This window comes from Hypanus sabinus, chromosome 1, assembly GCF_030144855.1.
Source record: "Hypanus sabinus isolate sHypSab1 chromosome 1, sHypSab1.hap1, whole genome shotgun sequence".
Lineage (NCBI taxonomy): Eukaryota > Metazoa > Chordata > Chondrichthyes > Myliobatiformes > Dasyatidae > Hypanus > Hypanus sabinus.
The window spans coordinates 36,611,428-36,629,185 of record NC_082706.1 but is presented as its reverse complement, the minus strand read 5'-3'; the positions used below and the strand labels follow the sequence as shown (position 1 = coordinate 36,629,185).

Below are 17,758 nucleotides of genomic sequence, written 5' to 3'. Positions count from 1 at the left end.
AGTTTATTATGGGGAAATGTGAGATCATGCACTTTGGTAAGAGGGCAGATTATTCTCTGAATGAAGGGACTAAAAATGAGCAAAATTCAGAGGGAGTTCTGTGTTCCAGTGCAGCCACAATCACAACAAGTAGTCGAAAAGGCTACTGACATGTAGGCCTTGATCATACAGGATCGGAATTAAAGAGTAGGGAGATTTGGCTATAGTTGTACATTAGCAGGACCTAATTACAAAATAGAAGTTCTTAGCAATATCTTCTCTCAGAGTGTGGTGAACCTCTGGAATTGTCTGCCTCAGTGGGTGGTCGAAGCCAGACCAGCGAATTTATTCGAGGTGGAGGCAAATACCTGAAGGATGAAGGAATTAGCGTTGTGGGGAGCTTTCACCGAGGAGGGGGCGAGTTATTCAGATATGGACTTACCTTGTGGCTGGCAGATTTTTGGTTCCTGCCTGCCACCTTTGGTGAATCCCAGGGTGTAGATCTGTAGTGTACGGAGCTGCTCACCTCTTCAATGATCTAAAGGCAGCGCATTCAAAACAGAATAGTCACAATACAAACCCCGTTATCACTAGCTTGACATATTCACTGTCTTTCCCTGCCCCGGCCCAGTCAGTTCACAGAAGCCCTTCAATACCTCAGCCAAGCCATCATTAAACTGGAGGGAGAGCAGAGAAGGTGTATGAAAATGTCACTAGGACTTGAGGGCATGAGTTATAGGGAGAGGATGAGCAGGCTAGGTCTGTATTCCTTGGAACATAGGATACTGAGGTTGAAAAAAATCCTGAGGGGCATAGACAAGGTCGTTTTTTTCTCAAGGGAAAGGAACTAAAAACTTGAGGGCGCAGGTTTAAGGTGAGCGGTGAGAGATTATAAAGGGTCCTATGGGGCTTGTTTCCATGCTGAGTGAGTCTATGACTCCACAAATCAATCTTGGCAACACCATTTTAGGAATGGTGGGAAAAACGTCAAGGACAAGTCAGTGGGGTCCACTGAACCCTGTTTCCTGTCTCCTGGCTCTGAAGTAAGGACCAGCAAGGCTCCAGGGCCTGTTTCCATGCTGTGTTAACCTTGAGCTCCAAGGGCCCTGTTTATGAAGGATGAGTAAGGCGCAGGCTTCTTCTGCTCATGGTCTACGGCCTCATGTGCACACCAGACTCAAGGTGACACACAGATTGGACAGCCAATGTAAAGGACAGTCCCATCGGGACAACGGGATGCTCCAGGGCCCCTTTACCCTTGTCCAGAGAGATTCCCGTACTCATCTTGCTTGCCACATACATGACAGGAGCAGGAAACGGGGCCCAAGTCAAACCCCGCCTCCCCCACATCCTCCATCCTTGTTCCTACCTCATCACCCAACTATAATCCCACCTCTTTCTGGCTTCCCCTTTCATCCCCCCCAATATTGCCCACGGTCTCTCCCCATACTCTGCATACAAACCCTCCGAGCACAATCCTCCACGACACACCCATTCCCTCACTCGCCTCACAAACCCTTCTGCAACATGGCGCTACACAGCTCCCCATTCTTCCAAGCTGTCCCCCATCTTGGTCACTCCTCACTTACCCCAGCCTCTCTGACAAGGACCCGGCCCCGCTCTGCTCCAGACCAGCCACCAGGATCTTCTCACTCCCTCTCCCTGCTCCCACAGCAGAAGCAAAGACCCAGGGCTCTCACACCCTCCCAGCAATTGCCCTGGGCGCTCGAGTCAACAACCTGAAGATGTCCCAAGCCCTATGGAAAAAGCCCTCCAGGACCAGCTTTTACTGGAACCTGGGGACAGATGACCCACAGGCCCTAAAGATGGATGATAAATAACTCTCTCCCTCTATGAAACCTCTCCTCCAGCCACAGCAGGTGAAATGCTGAAATGATGCTTCGGCTCTGAAGAACACACCATGGGTCGCCCCATCCCGATATACACCGGACGGCGAGGGTAGAGCCCAGCAAAGTGCGGTCAAGACAGTCGCCCTCCCTAGGACTTGCTGGAGAAGGCAGTGCACAGACATGTGGCTCTCGGCCCGGAGACATCCAGCCCAAACTCTGAGGTTCCCACCTTGAGCCAAAGAGTGTTGGGCTGACTCCCTGGTATCATCGTGATTGGAAAGGATCGAGTGACCTTGTTGATAAGGAAACACCTCGAACGATGGAGCCTGGTATCACAGACTGGACCCGAAAGGGAAGACTCCTTCAGAAATTGTCATTGCTGCTCTTTGGATTAATGGAATTAACCCCTCATTGTGTATCGGCTCCTGCACGTAGATTTGACTGACCTCTGATTCACTGAAGATAAGGATGTATATCCTAGTCATGAGCTAAACGGGCTTTTCAGCAATATTCTGTGGCCAAACTGGAGGCAACATGTTAGATCCACGATAACAAGGATTAAGGGTCCGCAGTAGCAGACAGTCGCATGTCAGCCTGGTAACTTTGGAAATTAGCCCTCACACAGAGCTGCTGTACAGCTGAAGAGGGTGCAGGAGAGATTTACAAGAATGGTGCCTGGACTGGAGGGCCTGACCTATAGGGAGGGGTGGCCACAATAACATTTAACTCAGAATGACAGGTGACCGTGCAGGGAGTTTAAGTTAATAACATCATGAGGGGAATGGCTAAGGTGGATGTTCAAAGTCTATTCCTCAGGGGCAGGGAGTCCAAAACTAGAGGGGAAGTTACAAGACAAAAGAGCAGATTGAGAGGCAACTTCTTTACGCAAAGGGCATTGAATATCTGGAATGAGCTGCTAGAGGAAGTGGTCAAGGCGGGTGCAATTCAATAGTTCAGAAGCAGTTTGATAGGTATGTGGGGGAGAGGGGCTTGGAGGGCAATGGGCTGAACGTGGGTAACTGCGATTAGCAGAGAGGATGCTGTAGTCAGCATGCACCAATTGGATTGAAAGGTCTGTTTCCATGCTGTTAATATTCTCTGGACAACCTTCATTCTAGACGGCTAGGCTGTTGATTAATCCCTCACAATAAAGGGTTCACCATGTATTAGTTATTCACACCAATTATCTTTGTCAATTGATACCAATTGTCAATCCTCTATAACAAGTCATATTAATTAATCACCCATAATCAAATTTAACCTGCTGGTAAGCCATTCATGCAAAGTTGTTAGACTGGTTAACCGCTGCTGGCTAGCTAAGTGAAAGTTTCTGGTGCTAACACCTCCAAACCTTCCGCCAGTCCTCAGTCTGCTCACGGCTCTCCAGCCCCAGCACCACCGTCTCATTACTCGCCGTCGTCACCTTCAGCTCGTGCTGAACCTTCTTACTGCGCTTGAACTTGTACGTTACGCGGGATCCGTGGAGGCTGAGCTCCATCAGCGGCTGCTGGTCCTTCATGCATTTGTAACACTGCGGGAAAGAGGAACCGGGCGCGGTTACCCAACTGTGGACAGGAGGTGCCCCCAGGTCTCATCACAGCTCCTCCCATTCCTGGCAGGGTCAGCTGCGTATACCCTTATACCACACCGCCTGCCCTTTATCCCTTTCCGTGGACTGCAGACTTCACTACTTGCCCCTTACCCCTGCCACCGAGTGCCCCTTACACCTGCCTGCAAAACCCATCATCTGCCCTCTTGTAAGAGTTGGAAACATAGATGGTAACTGGAGTTGTGGGATCCTTCTGTGCGCCAGAGTCAAGGAAACACTCAGCAGGTCAGGCGGTGCCTGTGGAGACAGGATCTGCCTGACTTCGCCTCCGACCTGAAACCCTGGCTCCATTTCCCCTGCTCAGGCGATGCGGCTCATGGCTGGAACCTCAGAAAATTCCAGCACTTTTCTGCTTTAGGTTCAAATTTCCAGATTGCAAAAACAATTCCATTTTTGGGTAGGGCTCAGATTGGCTGTGGCCAGGGTGTGTCTCCAATTGACCATGACTACGCTGGATTCTGACTGGTTGTAGCCAAGCTGGACTCAGATTGGCTGGGTCAGGTTGGGTTCGGATTGGCTGCAGCCAGGAAGTGTCCCCAATTGACCATGACTATGCTGGACACAGATTGGTTGTAGCCAAGCTGGATTCAGATTGGCTGTGTCAGGTTGGGTTCGGATTGGCTGCAGCCAGGGAGTGTCTCCAATTGACCATGACTATGCTGAGCTCAGATTGGCTGGGTCAGGTTGGGTTTGGGTGGGCTGTGGCCGGTTAAATCCCATCCCAGATAACCGAGCCCAGTCTGAACACCACAGCGTGCGAGGGGGCATGTGCCCAAATCCAGCTGGCACTATCTCAGGGCACTGAAGCCCTGCCTTCTCTCCGCCAAAGAGGAGTGAGTTGGCTGCTGTATGTTGACCCTCACCTCGGGGTGAGGGTCACAATCCGAGGGGAGATGCTGGGAATGTAGGGCGAATGGTTATCACAGACTGGGTCAGGGTTGGATGGAGGACGTTCACCGGTTCGGAGAAGGGGCAGCAGGATTCTCGACCTGTCGGTGTGCAGAGACGAACCATTAGAACTTGATCTTTGATGAGGAACAGCTGCTTGGTCCATCGGCCCAGCCACTGCTTCCGCCACAGCAGGCCGCAAATCCGGGTGCCGCTCAGAGAGTGCTTGGGAATCCTCTGCAGGGAGGCTGCACACTTGGTGCCGCACAGATCCTCTTCCCCGTAAGATTCGTAGTGGCTGCTGTCTGAATCCACACCGTCTGAAATCACAGGGCAACGACATGCTGTCAGTAAACCAACTCGGGGAAAAGGCACAGAGCAAGGGGCAGTCTCCCGCGGCCCACACGTGACCACAAGGGAGTTGTGGACTCAGCTCACTCCATCACAGAACTAGTTCCTCTCTTTAGAGTCTGTCTGTTCTTCTCACTGCCTCAGTAAAGGAGCCTATGTAATGAAAGACTTCACCTGCCCTGGACATTGTTGCTTCTCGTCTCTCCCATCATGCCTGAAAGCACCTATCTCCAGGCTCAAAAACAGCCTCCATCCCACTATTATAAGACCATCGAACAATAAAATGCACTCTCGATCTCAAAATCCACCTCACTGTGATCTTGCAATTTATTGTTTATCTGCACTTCCTCCGTAGCTTTTACAATTTAAAAACTGTAAAGTTTTTAACAAATTTTACAACGCTGGACTCAGATTGGCTGTACCCAGGCTGGGTTATTATTGTTTTACCTTGTTCTACTTCAAAACGCTGTTTAATGATATGAATAGTATGTAGGTAAGTATTTGATATATCTTGGTACATGTGACAATAAAAAGACCATAAGATATAGGAGCAGAATTAGGCCACAACCCATCGAGTCTGTTCTGCCATTTCGTTTAGGCTGATCCATTTTCCCTCTCAGCCCCAATCTCCTGCCTTCTCCTCAATTCCCTTCATGCCCTGACCAATCAAGAACCTATCAACCTCTGCCTTAAACATACCCAATGACTTTGCCTCCACAGCCACCTGTGGCAATGAATTCCACAGATTCACCACACTTTAGCTAAAGAAATTCCTCCTAATCTCCAATCCAAAAGGACACCCCTCTATTATGAGGCTGTGTCCTCTGGTCTTAGACTCTCCCACCATAGAAAACATCCTCTCCACATCCATTCTATCAAGGCCTTTCAACATTCAACATCACCCCTCATCTTCTGAAACCCGGTGAGAAGAAGCCCAGAGCCTTATGACATATGACAAACCTTTCAATCCCAAAATCATTTCTGTGAACCTCCTTTGAACACTCTCCAACGTTAACACATCCTTTCTTAGATAAGGGGCCCAGAACTATTCACAATACTCCAATTAGGCCTCAGCAGTGCTTTATAAAGCCTCAACATTACATCCTTGCTCTTTTATTCTAGCTCTCTTGAAATGAATGCTAACATTGCATTTGCCTTCCTCACCACTGACTCAACCTGGAAATGAACTTTTAGGGAATTCTGTACAAGGACTCCCAAGTCCCCTTGCAACTTAGAGTTTTGAATTTTCTCTCCATTTAGAAAATAGTCGACCTTTTTATATCTTCTACCAAAGTTCATGACCATACACTATATTCCATTTGCAACTTCTTTGACCATTCTCCTAATCTGTCCAAGTCCTTCTGTAGCTTCTCTACTTCCTCAAACTACCTGCCCCCCACCTGCTTTTGTATCATCTGCAAACTTGGCCACAAACCCATCAATTCTGTCATTGACATATAATGTAAAAAATGGTCTCAACACAGACCCTGTGGAACACCACTAGCCACTGGCAACCAGCCAGCAAAGGCTCCGTTTATTCCCACTCTTTGCCTCCTGCTGTTCAGCCACTGCTTTATCCATGCTAGTATCTTTCCTGTATTAACAGGCTCTTAGCTTGTGAAGCAGCCTCATGTGTTGCACCTCATCAAAAGCCTTCTGAAAATCCAAGTACACAACATCCACTGATTCAGCTTTGTCTATCCTGCTCATTATTTCTTTAAAGAATTCCAACAGATTTGTCAGGCAAGATTTTCCCATTCACTCTGACTAAGGCTTATTTTATCATATGCCTCCAAGTACCCCGAAACCACATCCTTAACAATTGACTTCAACATCTTCCCAACCACTGAGGTCAGACTAATTGGCCTATAGTTTCCTTCCTTCTGCCTCTCTCCCTTCTTGGAGTGGAGTGACATTTGAAATTTAACATTCCTCTGGAACTATTTCAAAGTCATTTGATTCCTGAAAGGTCATTACTAATGCCTCCACAATCTCTTCAGCCACCTCCTTCAGAACCTTGGTGTAATCCATCTGGTCCAGGTGACTTATCCACATTCAGACCTTTCATTTTCCCAAGAACCTTCTCCCTAGTAATGGCAACTTTCCACACTTCTGCCCCCTGATGGCACACTGCTTGTGTCTTCCACAGTGAGTCAAAATACTTATTCAGTTCATCCACTATTTCCTTGTCCCCCATTACTAATGCTTCAGCATCATTTTCCATCTTATCAATATCTACTCTCGCCTGCCTTTTACACTTCATGTATCTGAAGAAACCTTCGGCATCCTCTTTAATATTATTGACGAGCTTACCTTTATCTTACAACTTTTCCTTCTTTATGACTTTCAGTTGTTTTCTGTTGGTTTTTAAAAGCTTCCCAATCCTCTCACTTCCCACTAATTTTTGCTCTGTTTTGTGCCCTCTCTTTGGCTTTTATGTTGGCTTTGACTTTTGTTGTTAGCTATGGTTGTGACATCCTGCCTTTAGAATGCATCTTCCCCTTTGGGATGTATATATCCAATGCCTTCTGAATTGCTTCTAGAAATTCCAGCCATTGCTGCTCTGCCGTCATCCCTGCCAGTGTTCTTTTCCAATCTATATGCCCAGCTCCTCTCTCAGCACTCAGTAATTCCCTTTACTCCACTGATACATCGAGCTTTGGCTTCTCCTTCTCAAATTGCAGGGTGAATACTATCATATTATGATCACTTGTTCTGAAGGGTTCCTTCACTTTAAGCTCTCTAATCCATTCCAGTTCTTTGCACAAAACACAATCCAGAATAGCTGATTCCCTAGTGGGTTGAACCATGAGCTGCTCTAAAAAGCTGTCTCATAGGCATTCTAAGTATTTCCCCTCTTGGGATCCAGCAATAACGTGATTTTCCCAACCTACCTGCACATTGAAAGCCCCCACGACTATTGTAACATGGCCTTATGGCTTGCGTTTCCTATTTCCCTTTGTAATTTGTAAACCACATCCTTATTAATGTTTAGTGGCGGAGTCTATATATAACGGGGTCTATATCTTTTTACCGTTGTAGTTCCTTAGCTCTACCCACAACGATTCAACCCTATGTCACCTGATTCTAATAAACCACAATACCAAAGGAACCTTGTAAATACTGGAAGAATCCAGTCAATACTTAAACATTACCAAAGATACCTGGTAAACGAGGTCACCCCCCACCTCCCCTGGGGACTTCCAAAAACAATACCCCTATGAAATAGTGGAACATCACTGGATGGTCCATGTAAATTCATCCATTTGAGGCACCTCCCGGCTCTGTACAAACAGACCTACTGCCAGGAATTGAATCCCCGTGTAAATACTGACACACTCCCCAGGGAACCCCAAACCCCCACCCACACCCGGGCCACTCTTTAAATACCAACACACTCCCTGGAACCTCCCCCTCCACAAATACTGGTGTCCTCCCTGAGAACCCCTGTAAATATTGACACAGCCCCAGGGACCCCCTGAAAATACCAACACACTCTGTAGGACCATAAGACATAGAAGCAGAATGAGGCCATTTAGCCCATCGAGTCTGCTCTGCCATTCAATCACACCTGAGTTATTTTCCCTCTCAACCCCATTTTCCTTTCTTCTCCCTGTAATCTTTGATGTTCTTACTAATCAAGAACCTTTCAACCTTAAATGTACATCATTCTACTCTGAGAATGAGCCCTCTGCTCCAGCATTATCCTGTTATATGACCATCCTTACGCTATCTTGCACCTGCCACTTTGCCCATTCTCCCAATCTGTCCAAGACCTCCTGCAGTCTCTCCTGTCCCTCTGCCTGCCTTTGGATCATCTGCAGACCTGGCCACAAAGCTATCAAATCAGTTTGGATTGTTGGACTGGGGCCACTAGTGGTGAAGTGGCAGGGCAGGAGAAAGCAGCTTTGAAAGGCAAAGACCATTCTGGGGTTTACCAATGGAGACAGGGCGGAAAAGGGCAGGGATCCGGGAACAAGGATGGTTCTCGGGATGAGGGATCTGGCTGCTTGCGAAGATTACGGAGTCTGTTCTCTGGAGGAGATGGCTGAGGGGAGCTTTGATAAAATATGTATTAAGTCTGTTCCCTTGTGAGGAGGACTGAAAACTTAAGGTCACGGGTGTCAAAAGGGAATGAATTAAACTTGTCATGTACCATCTAGTTGGAACCTGGGGCACTCAGTGTGTAGATGTGATGGAGGCAGACTCCATTATCACCTTCAGCAGGGAACTGGACCAATACGTGTTGGGGAAAAGTTTGAGGTCTTGGGAGAAGAGATTGTTGGATGGAGCAGAGCCGATTACAGCTGAAGAGCTGTAATTCAAGACTTTCTCCCTACACCAACTTACTGCAAGACCTCCACTGACAACAGAGGCTCACGGACACGCAGAAAGACCAGGTCTTCCGCAACAGCTCAGCAATTTACCAGCCATTTTCTGGATTACCCCCAAGATTCAGAGGACGGATATCATCCACGCCTCCAGAAGAGGCTTCCCTCTCCTGCCAACGCACCTGTTGGGCAGTGGGCAACGAAGCAGAGTGGGTCTGTTTCCTCGTACGAGTCGTCAGCGTGGACCTGGTGCAGATGAGCCGGAATGGAAGGAGTGGCAGCCAGGCCCTGTGAGGAGAAGACCATGAGACCATAAGACAAAAGAGCAGATTTAGGCCATTGGCTCATCGAGCATGGAATCAACTTCCCCTCTCAACCCCATTCTCCCCGTAACCTTTGATATACTTTCTAATCAAGGACCTATCAACCTCCACTTTAAATTGAGTGGATTCTGGTAAATTGGGCCATTGGTTAATTGAGACAGTTGTTTATTTGGGACAAAACTCTTAAAAAAAAAACAAAAAATCAATAAAGAAAATAGCCGTGATTCCCTTTGTTTATTTGAGACCCCATGTTGCTTAACTGAGACAGGAGACTGTTGCCGAGCAATTTCTAACTATTTTCAGTCGCATATACTTAGATGGCTGTTAGACACTGAGTGCTTGGAGCAAAGTTTTTCAGTAGGTGTCAGTTGCGTGTGTTTCTGTTTAAAAAGCAGTGATTTTTGTCACGGATAGTTAGTGAGAAATTAGCAGTTAGACAGTTCAGAACTGTCTTGCCCACTCCAGTTCTAAACGTTCAGGCTTGCAGACGCCAGAAATGGCCGGGAGTGAAAATGAAACGGTTTCATTACTTCACCAACGAACGAATTGTGGAGAATTTGAAGTATCAACAGTCATCTTGAATGTTGCAATGGGAACAAAGATTCGTAGGATGCGATCGCTAAAATCACTGTGTGGAAGGCAGTCCATTATCTGCACAAGGGGTCAAGGCTGGTTTTGTTCATTTTCACTCAATCAAAAGAACACAGTAGCAAGCACTGGACGAATCCTCTGTTGATAACTATTAGGAATTAATACACAGATTTATAGTACTGTAATAGCGTTGGTAGTGTTCTAAGTTGTTCTGTATTTCATTTAAATACAGTAGATTCCAGTTAATTGGTGTCACATCAAAGAGTTACTGAAGAAAAAGAATTTCAGGACGTATATTGTATGCATTTCTCTGACATTAAACATACCTGTTGAAACCTACTGAAGCCACAGGTGAGAGCTGAGTATCTGATGAGGACCAAAGATAACATTCAAGACAACTGTCGATCCCTTCAAATTCTTCATAGTTCCTAACCTGTTGAAGTAATGAAACCGTTTCTGGCACCTCCAAGCCTGAATGCTTAGGACCACAGTGAGCAAAGAGGTTTTGAATTGTCTTACTACTTATTTCCTCGCTAACGATCAGTGGCAAAAATCACTGCTTTTTCAATACAAACATGTGTGTAACTACTTAAGAACTGCTTGCTGTAAGCACGGTGCAGCAACTAACAGCCACACAAGTGCACACGACTGAAGCTAGTTAGAGCCCGTTTGGCAAGCCTCCTGCCCCAATTAAGCAGCAGAGTGTCCCGAATAAACAGAGAGAATCCCGGCAATTTTCACAATTTGATTTTGTTCTTTAAGACTTGTCCCAAATAAGTGGCTGGCCCAATTAACCAGAATCCACTGTACATAATTGGTTACTCAGTTAAATGGTAGTTAGTTTTTATTATAGCTTTTTAATTGTTTCCATGAAACTTCAGCTAAATGGGGCAGCTGCTTAATTAGTCCAAATGAACTTGTCCTGATGTGTCCCATTTAATCAGTACAGCTCTGGTTTAAATATACCTTTTGGCTAAAGAAATTCTCCATCCTTCTATTCTGAGGGTGTGCCCTCTGGTCTAGACTCTCACTATTGCAAACATCTTCTCCCGTCCATTCTATCGATATTTGGTCGGTAAAATTCGGAGAATGAAGAGAGTTACACCAAAGCCAAAGGTAACGTGTCTGGGAGCCACTGACAGCAGCGGAAAGGTTATAGAGGGAGCACCACTAAGTGTGGTCTGCGTCTCAAAACCCTCCTCAGATCAACACCTTCACTCTCACGAAACCAGCACAGCACGGTCTCAGTGAGCCAGGTACAATCCTGACCTCTGGTTTGTGTGGAATTTGCACGCCCTCCCTGTGACCGTGTAGGTCACCCTGCCTGCTTCGGTTTCCTCCCACATCCCAGACGAGGTGGGTGTCAGACCTGGTCTCTGGTGCGTGGGCAAGGGCTAGAATCTGTGGGGAGTGAAATGGGATTAATGCTGGATTAGTGCCAATGGGGTGGATGATGGCCAGCACAGAGTCAATGGGCCGAAGGGCCTGTTTTCCTGCTGTATAACTCCACAGACTTCGTCTTTCTGTGGCCTGCCCGGCAGCATCAAGTGACCAGCAAACTCCGCAGAACTGCTCCAACCGGAGACGAGCTGTCACAAGGCCAGAGGTGAGAGCACATGCTCCCTCCAGCTCAGCAGAAAAACTCAGCACCTGGGGGGGTAATGCAGCTCGTGGGGCCAGTTCCTCAGAAATGAGCAAACTAAAGGAAATAATGGCGGCACTGGTAGTGTGACTCGGGCTCAATGCCACTGTTGTCTGTACGGAGTTTATGCATACTCCCGATATCTGCCTGCGTTTCCTCTGGGTGCTCTAGTTTCTAAAGATGTATGGTTAGCAAGTTATCTGGCTAAGACTGGACGGCGTGGGCTTGGATCAAAAGGGCCTGTCACCGTGCTGTATCTCTAAAATATAGTTTAATAAGAAGTGGAAACTATAAACAAAGCAGATTCTGCAGATGCAAGAGATCTTGAGCAACCCACGTAAAATGCTGAAGGAAGTCAGTGAGTCAGGTAGCGTCCATGGAGTGGAATGAACGGTCCATCTTTCAGGCCAAGACGTTTCACTCCCCCACCTGCCTATCTTCCTGCTCTAAGCGTCACAAATAGCTGGGGGGTGGGGGAGACTCCGGCGATGCTCTGGGCGGTTTTCACTGTCCTCTCTGGGGTCTCGTGATCTGATCCCTTGCAGCTTCCGGACCACACACTGATGGAGTCAGACAGGACAGTCTCAGTTCTCCTGCAGGAAGTTGTTCGCGCGGGGTTGGGGAGCCTCGCACGGCTTCATGCCTGTTTATGGACGCGGTCTGACTTGCTGAGTCCCTCCATTATTGCTCAGGAAATAATGCGATCAGACTCAGGCAACCGGAGATTCCAGCTGCTGCCGTCCGGGGAACGGTACCGCAGCTTAACAGCCAGGACCAACGGGCACCGGGACAGCAGAGTGACTCACTCACGCTGCTATCTCTATGTTACATTGGCTGTCCTGTTGTACATGCTGTAAATTACTATAAATTGTACATTGCACACTTAGACAGAGACGTAGAGATTTTTACTCCTCGTGTTTATGAAGGATGTAAGTAATAAGTCAATTCAATTCCCATTACTTCAGTTTGTAGCATTCTACAGATAAAGAACTTGTGGGAAGATCATACGCCAAGGCTGAAGTAATAGTGTGCTCAGGTGAGAGAATTATCGGGGGAAGAAGCTGACTAATGTTCCCCTGGAACTAAATGAAGTGAGGGTTTGTTTATTCCGAAGCTACTGGGAAACACAGCAGCAGCAAGTTCAGATAGTGATGTTGGGCCATGAAGAAGTCCTGGAGAGGTGGCTGATAAGAGTACTCGTAAACTTGTGTGCGTGGTACGATGCAGTTCTTTACGTCTCAGTCACACAGCCCTGGCTTTGCTCCTCACTCAGTACCTCCCCCACCTCAACAACTGTGCCCACCACCCCCCCCAGCACCGCCGACACTGTGGCCCGGCCTCAGTACTACAACCCCCGAACTTCTACAACCGTCCCTCACTGCCTCCCTCCGAGATGTCGGGCCGTCAATGCAAATCCTGGGGCAGGGTAGAGCCCCCCAGTGCGATCCCTGGGACAGTGCAGGGTCACCCAGTGCCATGCCTGGGACAGTGCAGGGTCACCCAGTGCGATCCCTGGGGCAGGCCTGGGACAGTGCTGGGTCACCCAGTGCGATGCCTGGGACAGTGCAGGGTCACCCAGTGCGATCCCTGGGACAGTGCAGGGTCACCCAGTGCCATGCTTGGGACAGTGCAGGGTCACCCAGTGCGATCCCTGGGGCAGGCCTGGGACAGTGCTGGGTCACCCAGTGCGATGCCTGGGACAGTGCTGGGTCACCCAGTGCGATGCCTGGGACAGTGCTGGGTCACCCAGTGCGATGCCTGGGACAGTGCAGGGTCACCCAGTGCGATCCCTGGGACAGTGCAGGGTCACCCAGTGCGATGCCTGGGACAGTGCAGGATCACCCAGTGCGATCCCTGGGGCAGGGTAGAGCCCCCCAGTGCGATCCCTGGGACAGTGCTGGGTCACCCAGTGCGATCCCTGGGGCAGGGTAGAGCCCCCCAGTGCGATGCCTGGGACAGTGCTGGGTCACCCAGTGCGATGCCTGGGACAGTGCAGGGTCACCTAGTGCGATGCCTGGGACAGTGCAGGATCACCCAGTGCAATCCCTGGGACAGTGCAGGGTCACCCAGTGCGATGCCTGGGACAGTGCAGGGTCACCCAGTGCGATCCCTGGGACAGTGCAGGGTCACCCAGTGCGATCCCTGGGACAGTGCAGGGTCACCCAGTGCGATCCCTGGGACAGTGCAGGGTCACCCAGTGCGATGCCTGGGACAGTGCAGGGTCACCCAGTGCGATGCCTGGGACAGTGCTGGGTCACCCAGTGCGATCCCTGGGGCAGGGTAGAGCCCCCCAGTGCGATGCCTGGGACAGTGCTGGGTCACCCAGTGCGATGCCTGGGACAGTGCAGGGTCACCCAGTGCGATCCCTGGGACAGTGCAGGGTCACCCAGTGCGATCCCTGGGACAGTGCAGGGTCACCCAGTGCGATCCCTGGGACAGTGCAGGGTCACCCAGTGCGATGCCTGGGACAGTGCAGGGTCACCCAGTGCGATGCCTGGGACAGTGCTGGGTCACCCAGTGCGATGCCTGGGACAGTGCTGGGTCACCCAGTGCGATGCCTGGGACAGTGCTGGGTCACCCAGTGCGATGCCTGGGACAGTGCTGGGTCACCCAGTGCGATCCCTGGGACAGTGCAGGGTCACCCAGTGCGATGCCTGGGACAGTGCAGGGTCACCCAGTGCGATGCCTGGGACAGTGTGATAGACCTCCAGTGGACCAGCCAGTTGCTGGGATGTTCTCTCAGTCTTTTGAACCTTTATCACCAACAATCTGCCCCCTATCACAGAGCAGTCGGGATGTGGAATGCGAAGCTTCTAGTCATTACGGGGTCAGAGTGATTAACGTTTGGTGGCTCTAATGGCCTTTGATATGTTCTCTGTTTATGTGGGTGTTCCTTGTTTGGCTGCAAGTTGTCCAGACATTAAGTATTATTGATTTCCTGCGCCTGATAGCATCAGTGCAGCATCAGAACCCAGGCTGAGGAAGCAGGCAGTGTTTATAAACAGGGCGTTCGCCTTCTCTTGAGAGTTTCCGAGCCCCTTTTGAAGATTAAACGCTTTCATCTGGAAAAGCAAATACTGTGGTTGACAACTGGTTAGAGACAGTAGAGCTTTCAGCAACAGCTCCTCAGGGTTACCGATCACTGCTCAGGCTGCAGCTTCCTTCGCCATCGATGTAACTCTCCCGACTGCACGGGGGGAGCAGCCTGACATGGTAATAATAATGTGTATAGCATGCTTGCTTTTATTTGTTGAGGCACTTAGTTCAAGAGTTGCAGCTTGTAAGTTTCACCTGAAGCGCAGCATTGAAATATGGTTGCCCCATTATCGGAGAGGGTACAGAGAGGGTTACCAGGGTGCCGCCTGGATTAAGGAGAGGTTGAACAAACTTGAGTTGTTTCCCCTGGAGCGACAGAGGCTGAAGGAGTTCTGATAAAAGTTTATAAGATGACGGAAGGCCACAGAATAGACAGTCGGTATCTTTCTACCAGGGTCGAAATGTCTTATTCCAGAGGGAATACATTTAAGGTGAAGGTGGGGGTAAGTTCAAATGAGATTTGTGGGGCATGTGGGTATCTGGAACGTGCTGCCTGGGGTGGAAGTGGAGGCAAACACAATAGCTGCGTTCAAGAGGCTCTTGTACGGGCACATGAATGAGCAACAAATGGAGAGATACTGATATAGTATAGGCAGAAGGAATTCGTTTAGTTAGGCATTTAGTTACTAGTTTAATTAGTCTGGTTGCAACATAGCTGGTCAAAGAGCCACTGTATCATGTGATAAACCAATTCCAATTCCACGGACAATTCAAATACACATCTGGACACTCCCTAACTGTTATGAGAGTAAGTGCCGCCACAGGCAGTGTGATCTGGATGAAAGAATTCCTCTGCGGTCCCGCCTCCAAGCCCCCTCCCCGAAACCTATGCTTCCCAATTTTCAGAAGCCTCTTTATAGAGGAAGGTTTCCAGCTACGTGTGTACGTCTGTGGTCACGATAGACAGTACGGCTCAGCGTTCAGAAAGGTGGCATCCCAAGGACTGCTGGAAGGCACTTCCTTTGGGAATGCCGCACTTTGGATAGGGAACCACACGGATCATCCGCTGAGGCTCCTCGGCCCATTTTGAGCTGTGCTTGAAAAAAAAATTTAATAAACACTCAATAGACTTTATTATCAAGGCTTTGAAATGATAGTAACATGGCACTATGCTTGGGAATGAAGACCTATACAATTTAGAACATTCAAGGTTATAAAAAAACTAACAAGGGTTTCCTGCTTAGATGAGAAACCTAGGAGTAATATTTCTTCTCACATCGACACCACCCAATTACAATTTTTTCCCTTAAGCATTTTCTGTTTACTTCAAATATTCCATGAGGTAGAAGGCAGCTTCACATCCTGAGCAGATCATGGTTAAAACACGTATCTATTGGATTAATTACATCAAAATTAGACCCCTAACTTTGGCTGATCCCCAATGGAAACCATCTCTAATCAAATTTCTTTATAAAATTCACTATAAAGCTATCTTTCCAAAATTTTTTGAGCTGTGCTTTTGAGCGGCAGCCCTTCAGTTCACGGGTCACAGAACCTTTCACAAAATGATTGCCTTCTCAACGTAGAACGCAGACGAGAACAGTACAGGGACAAGCCCTTTGGGCCACGATGTGGTGCTGAACTATGAACGGTAATTATCAATTAAATGCCCAACTAAGTGAATCCCTTCTGCTGACACAATATCTGTATCCCCTCCATTCCCTACACATTCACGTGCCTAAAAAAATCTTCATCATCCCTATCTTATCTGCCTCCAATACCCCCCTCGACAGCATATCCAGGCCCACTCCACTCTCCGTATAAAAAGCTTGCCCCACACATCTCCTCTGAACATTTAGCATGCATGTGTGTGCATATACTGTACATAGTTGTGGTGTGTAGGCTTGCAATGTGTATGTGCACAGTTTGCACGCGGGGTCTGCGTGTGCAGTGTGGTGTGTGCGCTGGGCGTGAGGTTATTGTGACTCTGCGTGTGTGTGTTTGAGTGTGAGTGAGAGAGAGAGAATACACATGCGCAGCCTGTGCTTCTTCCCCTCCACCCAACAGATCCGCAAACACTACCTCATTACCCGTTCATTATCAGACTATTTATTTACTCAGTAATTGACAGTAATTTATACGTCTGTGCACTGTACCGCTGCCACTAAACAAAAACTTTCACATCATATAAGACGGTGCTAATTTGGATAACTTTTGAATGCCTGGTTACCCCATAGGCCTTGAAATCTCACTGGGATTTCAGATGTAGAGGTTCGTCTCGGCTTCAACGCGACATTTTGATTCTCGGAAAGGCTCTGCAGCCAGCTGGCTACTGGGAATCATCAAGGCACAGGAAGCTTCAGACCCAGTGTTTGATAAGGAAGATGAGTGCAGTAGGTTAGCATGGAGGAGGTGGGCCAAATGGCCTGTTTCTGCGCCGTTTAACAAATGAGACTGGGAAATGAGTTGCAGTGACCTCATCCTTCCTGAATGGGGACCTCATCCTCCCAGATAAACAAAGGTCTCCTCTGTGTTTAATGACAGAAAGGCTTCATTGACACAGAAAGATAGAAGGGCACTGTGTTTCTGTGTTTCAATAATCTGCAGACTGAGTTCATCATCCCTGCCGTAATTCCAACACACAAAGGCTGATAACAGAAACACATGTTTACACCCTCCCAAAGCCTCATTGGAGAGGACACAGAGTGGAGTGGATTTGAACAGGGCGGCACAGGCTGTGACCTACTCTACTCGCTGGTTGTTGGATGCAGTGGCCCCGTGGGATACAGACAGAAAGCTGAGTTTCTGCATCAGCTCCATCATCGGTCCGGGCCAGAACCACAGGGGCTTTCTACTGCACCCGCAGGGGAAGGGGAATGGGAGGGGGACAGGGAACGGGGGAAAGGGAAGAGGGGAAGTGGGAAGCGGGGAAAAGGAAAGAGGGAAAAAGGGGAGGGAGAGAGCAGAGAGACGAGGGGGAGAGAGGAGAGGGGAGAGGGGAAAGGGGAAAAGAGAAATGGAGAAGGGCCAATACGTGAACATATAAAGACTGTAGACTGTCCTTGAACCAGAATGCAGCCAATGCTGATGCATCACCTGGTCAACAGTTTCCTTTAATGAAAATTTATTTTGCAATTGTTTGCATGTTCACATATAAT

The 17,758-nt window shown here is 48.5% G+C and overlaps 1 protein-coding gene across 2 annotated transcripts in view; it reads right to left on the bottom strand.

Annotated features, from left to right (window-relative positions):
* Positions 1–17,758, bottom strand: part of LOC132392917 (actin filament-associated protein 1-like 2) — a 126,294-nt gene that overhangs the window by 48,454 nt on the left and 60,082 nt on the right. For both annotated transcript variants that reach the window (XM_059967513.1, XM_059967506.1), the window contains exons 5-8: positions 9,191–9,296; positions 4,450–4,646; positions 3,181–3,360; positions 422–517 (exon numbers count right to left, since the gene is read on the bottom strand). In XM_059967513.1, coding sequence (XP_059823496.1) covers positions 422–517; positions 3,181–3,360; positions 4,450–4,646; positions 9,191–9,296 — 579 coding nt within the window. The remainder of the gene's footprint in view (positions 1–421; positions 518–3,180; positions 3,361–4,449; positions 4,647–9,190; positions 9,297–17,758) is intronic.